The 5,484-nt window shown below is 42.9% G+C and overlaps 1 protein-coding gene across 3 annotated transcripts; it reads right to left on the reverse strand.

The window, feature by feature from the left end:
* Positions 1-4,801, reverse strand: lman2la (lectin, mannose-binding 2-like a). Of its 3 annotated transcripts, none has more exons than XM_014128765.3 (9): positions 4,576-4,801; positions 4,234-4,352; positions 3,856-3,973; positions 3,683-3,765; positions 3,256-3,288; positions 2,803-2,964; positions 1,878-1,992; positions 1,494-1,616; positions 1-919 (listed from the first exon to the last, which is right to left on the reverse strand). In XM_014128765.3, exons 1-9 carry the CDS (start codon positions 4,703-4,705, stop codon positions 798-800), a joined length of 1,005 nt encoding a protein of 334 aa, XP_013984240.1. In that variant the 5' UTR covers positions 4,706-4,801; the 3' UTR covers positions 1-797. The 3 variants fall into 3 exon arrangements, with proteins under 3 accessions (XP_013984240.1, XP_013984239.1, XP_013984241.1); XM_014128764.3 differs by having other exon boundaries at positions 1-1,025; XM_014128766.3 differs by lacking the exon at positions 3,256-3,288 and having other exon boundaries at positions 1-1,025.
* Between the last annotated feature and the right edge of the window lie 683 nt (positions 4,802-5,484).

Raw genomic sequence — 5,484 nt, forward strand, 5'->3', positions numbered from 1 at the left:
GAGGGATTGGTCACCTTTTCATTTCATATACAGAATAAAAGAAAAAACACCTAATCAATCTTGACATAAATAGTGGTAAAAATGACTAGTCTAGCACCTTCATGCATTCTACTGTAGATTCAGTTTGACAACAAAACCATATTCTCTGCAACCATACATTTTTCAAACTAATAAAATTGAGTATGAGAATTCATTGAAACCGTCTGAATCGATTGAAATGCACAAAGACTTACATTGATCGCAAGCACCATAGAGGCAAATATAACATGATGCTGTTTCTAGAGCGAAGCAGAAAAGCGACGGATCAATTGCCAGATAGGCCATTGAAAACATCTTTGGTGTGACACGGTTCAAGCGCTGATGGGACCTGGTCATGTGGGCTGTAGAGTTGGAACACATCGGTTACTTTGTCCCTTTGACATTCAAAACCCTAAAACTGAGTATAAATCCATTTCCCCAGCCCCTTAAAAAGACAACCAAACTATTAACCAGCAATGGCACTATCTGACAACACGGAGGTCATTTTCACACAATAAGTACATAATAATAATATGCTCTCTATACTTGTGTAGAGTAAGGCCTGGTTGGTGAGAGTAGGGGTGGGGACAGACTACAACTTTTTGTATGTCTACTCATGGCAGGGGTCAGTGTGGTTGGCTACTGTAGTTGAAATGCATCCATCTGCTACTCAGTCTTTCCCAGGATTCATTAGTGTTGTCCCAAGGGTACCTCTGTCCGTCAAGCATATTGGTCTACACTGGGAGGTCAGTTACATTGTCTCCATCTTGTCAGTCATTTCAGCGTCTCAGTGCAGTTGTCGTCAGACTACAGTAGTGGTTATGATGGGAGGCCTCCCTCCCGCTCTTTTCCCCTCTCTCCGTCTCAGTAGAAGCGTTTGCGTCTGTTCTCGTTCCAGTGGCTGTAGACGATGAGGCCGACCACGATGAGCAGGAAACAGCCCAGCATGGAGAAGAGGATGGTGAAGAACATAGCAATACTACTCCACCCTTCTTCATTCTCACCCACTGACACAGAGAGAGAAATGTTAGTATGGATAGAAAGTGAAAAATAGTGACAAGGAGCCATAATAAGTAGGCCTTAGACAAGTACGCCTTGTCTGAGCCAGAACAGCCCATCTCCTGTTTCTGTAGCGTGAGGCAGCTTGATGTACAAGTACACCCCCTGGACAGGAGGGTAGTGTATCACATGGCCTTACCCCCAATCCATCTTGTTAATGCTGAGTGACAAGCAGAAAGGCATCAGGTCCCATTTTTAGTTTATTTTTGGTATGACCAGGGATCGAATCCCCAACCTTCTGCCAGTCTCGGGGCAGACACTACATGCCACTGAGTTGGTTAAAGAGCCCTAATAGTATAACATAATTTGATAGCATATGTATTTGAGCTTTTTATCAATAATAACTATCTTATTTGAGTAGAGTAACGCCAATGAAAGTGTATGTTCTTCTGTTTGTGTGAGGTAGTGAGCCTTACTCTTTAGTAGGTCCATGTTATCTACACTGGGTAGTGTGATCTCATCTTCCTCCTCCTTTTCCTCTGTCTCACTGCGTAACACAGTCAGCTGGTACAGTTTCAGGGAGATCACATCGTGATTGTCTGTGTAACAGAACGTTTGTCATTCAAAGAAAACTGCAGCAAAAACACCTTCAAATGGACCAAAATACAATATCTTAGTTCCCTATTAGATCAAAATAAATTATAGTGATAATCTGGGATGGTCACATCTCACTTGAAATTAGAGACCTCAATGAAACACCAAGTAGATGAAGTAAATGAAAACTAGGTGCTAATTCATGGCAATAAAACAGCTAATTTCATTAATGCTACTATGTAAAGCACAGTAGAGGGGAGTACTACCAGAGAGATCTCCAGTGACGGCCGAGGCTCCAAAGTAGTAGCCCTGGGGCAGCCGTACCCCCGGTATGTCCAGACAGTCCCTCCATTCATGCTGCCCATCAATGTCAATCATAATCTAGTAGAGATAGTATGGTTAACAGGGTCAGCCATACAAATCATTCAAATCCAGACAGAAAATATTTACACAAGAAGCAACCTAATATCACACAGTCAACCTCTCAGTCATTTAGTAAGTTCACCACTCAGCCAGGTCACCCGTGATACAAGTCAGTATTCGACATCCATCTATGTCTGAGGACGCCGGGAGATGACGTGGAAACCGACCACTAGGGGCAACAGCGAGCGCTGTTACCTTCAAGTACAGTGTAGGTTTTGGTTTTGCTAGGGTGCTGTGGACAGGGATGTCATACAAGCAAGCCAATACAGCAAGCCAGTAAGCATCTGCCTCTGGTGCCAAAGGTTGTATGTTCGAATCCAGCAATATAACGTCTATCCCAAACCTTAACCATTTGGACTTAATGCCCAACCCTAACCTCAAAAGTCAGAGTTAATGCCTAAAACTTAACCTTAAACACTTTGAAATTTGACATTTGGAACAGCTTCGATATTTTACATTTTGAGAAACATGGATGAACATCTAATTCTGACGTGAGACTGTGAGAGCTAGTCGAACAGAGTATGCCCAGGCAGTACTTAGCACAGTCAAATCATCATATCTCTGACATTCTCCTGCAAAGTTGAGTTAACGGGTGTGAATGAAACAATTCATTTCAACGCAACAGATTTCTGTTTGTATAGAAGTGACCCAACATGCATCTTGGATGAAATGAGGCATTACACTATTATTTAGTTATTACACAATAACTTGGATATTGATAACATCGTAGAGTCGTTAAAATGTGTGTGTGTGTGTGCCTGCTCTCACCGTGAGCCTGCGACGGACATATCTGATGAAGATGAAGGTGTCGTGGTTGAGGTTGCGCACCATGGCGTTGCAGCCGCCCAGCTCAGTGGGACGCCCGTCTCGTTCGTGGTCATAACTGATGCTTCCGTTCCCCACCATGGCCAACACAAAGGGGAAGATCCTCTGGTGGAAGGTGTGAAAAAAGAAAGGAGGCACCGAAAATAGTGAGAGAGAGAATCAGAACAACAGGTACAAGATGCAGCATCCACAACAGTACAATACTGCTGGTAGTGACCTCATTCTCCATCTGATCCTCTACTCATTCAAATGCAAATTACATTCAAGGTGCAACCAATTGTTAATAGGTAGTAAACAACAACAACGTGGGGCAGCATGTTCATTAGGGGTTGATGAGAGTAGCTAAGGAGAGGGGTATGGGGGGCATTTGGTATGGGTGGTCCAAACATGGAGTACCTGTGTGCGTGTGGTGTACCTCGTCTTCTGTGCCTGTCTCCATAGGGATGCACAAAACAGAGAAGCACAACACAAGGCCCATTACACAGGTCTGTGAGCCCTGCCCAAAACAAGCACTCCAAACAAAACCTCATAAATATTCCACTGTATTGGCTTGCTTGTATGACTCAGGTCTGTTTTGTGGTGGGAGGTGTTGGTTGTCAGTTAGCTAAGGCCCCTATCAGAGCACAGGAAGATCAGGACATGTTGACCCAGATTTGACAGGATATGACACAAACACCGCTGCCAGACAGTACAATAAAATGAAAAGGAAGTGGTTGAGATAAAGTCCTATAATTTGTGACATAACATGTAACAGTATTGTAGCTACTCCTTCCCTCCACAGAAACACATAGAAGAGGTTGACGGGTATATGCACATACTGTACCTCAAGGTGTTTTTCCTCATTGGGGTACGTGTCCACAAATACACCCAGCCCTGTGAAAAGGTCCTGATTCCCAAACACAGGACCTACACAATGACAGAAATGCATTTATAGAGTTGCATTGCATTGTACCTACACTCTGGTATTTCTGTTGGAACTACATTGTGGGACAGTACCTTTCTGCATGCGCTCCTTGGTGTACCAAATTGCCAGTCCATCCCCATTCAGATTCTTCTTGCCTTGGCCATGAATCTTAAAGTGCACTTGTAACTCCCAGTCCCTTAGGTGACAGGGCTGGCCACACAAACATACATAGATATTACCATTTTGGCAAAGCCATGCAAAATGTGACATGCATAGAGAGCAGTGGAGGCTGGTGGGAGGAATGGCATCAATGGAACGGTATCAAACATATGGAAACCATGTATGACTCTGTTTCATTAATGCCATTACAATGCGCCCATCCTCCTATAGCTCCCCCCACCAGCCTCCTCTGATAGAGAGAATCAGTAACAGTGATGTAGACTTAACAGTGTGCAATGTTCTGTACTCACAATGCGGCTCCACACTGCCCCCTGCTTGCTCTGCATGTCTGTTGTGAGGCGCACCTGCTCTGTGGTTACCATGGCATCGCCCATCAATTCCCAATGGGAGGAGCTGGACGACCCCACACCTGAGCACACATTATTTGTAACACACATAGAACAGAAAAGACTGAGGGACCGTTGTCATATTATATAAAACAAGTTGTACATAGCATAGAGCAAAATACGATCTTACGAGCATCAACACTCCACAGTCAGTATAACATTGTTGCAATGTCGAATATACAGCATTCATTTCAGCGTTCTCACATTATACTATAATAAAGGGTGGTACAATGGCGCTAACGTTACCTTGATAGGGTTTTGACAATGAATGCTCCCTTTTCAGAAACTCCTCCATTTCATGATTATCATCGTCGGCAAAAGATCGACAAGTTGTAATAAGAATGATTACAAACGTCCTATATGTTTTTAGAGCCATGGTCTGACGAAGAAAATTATCGGAGAGAATATTAAATATCTGTCAGTTGTTGTTTGTGGCGGCGGCCATTTTAGATTACGACTCCTCCCATTCAACCATTCAACGCCCTATGGCTTGTGATTGGTTTGTAGGGCTGCATTGCGTCTGGTTATTTGTTCACTCGGCTGTCAATCACTTTACACTTTCCAAATCAAATACATTTTTATTTATCACATGCGGCGAATACAACTGGTGTAGACTCTACAGTGAAATGCTTGCTTACGAACCATTCCCAACGATACAGAGTAAAAATAAATATAATAACTAACACGAGGAATAAAATTAAATACACAAGAATGGCGCTATATACAGGGACATCAATGTGTAGAGGTACAAGGTATTTGAGATACACTCTTAAGAAAAAAAGGGTTCCAAACGGGTTATTCAGCTGTCCCTATAGGATAACACTTTTTGGTTCCAAGTAGGACCTTTTTGGGTTCATGTAGAACCCTTTTGGGTTCCATGTAGAAACCTCTGTGGAAAGGGTTCTACATGGAACCCATAAGGGTTCTACCTGGATCCAAAAACAGTTGTTCAAAGGGTTACCCTATGGGGACAGCCAAAGAACCCTTTAAGGTTTTAGATAACACTTTTTTTTCTAAGAGTGTAGATACAGTATGTACATGAAGGCAGGTTAAAGTGACATTGTGATAGATAATAATAAGAGTAAAATAAACAGAGCAGCAGCAGCAAATGATGAGTGCAAAAGTGTATGTGAATGTACGTATGTAATGTATATA

The sequence above is a fragment of the Salmo salar genome, chromosome 11 (genome assembly GCF_965601325.2).
Source record: "Salmo salar chromosome 11, fSalSal1, whole genome shotgun sequence".
Taxonomy (NCBI): Eukaryota; Metazoa; Chordata; class Actinopteri; order Salmoniformes; family Salmonidae; genus Salmo; species Salmo salar.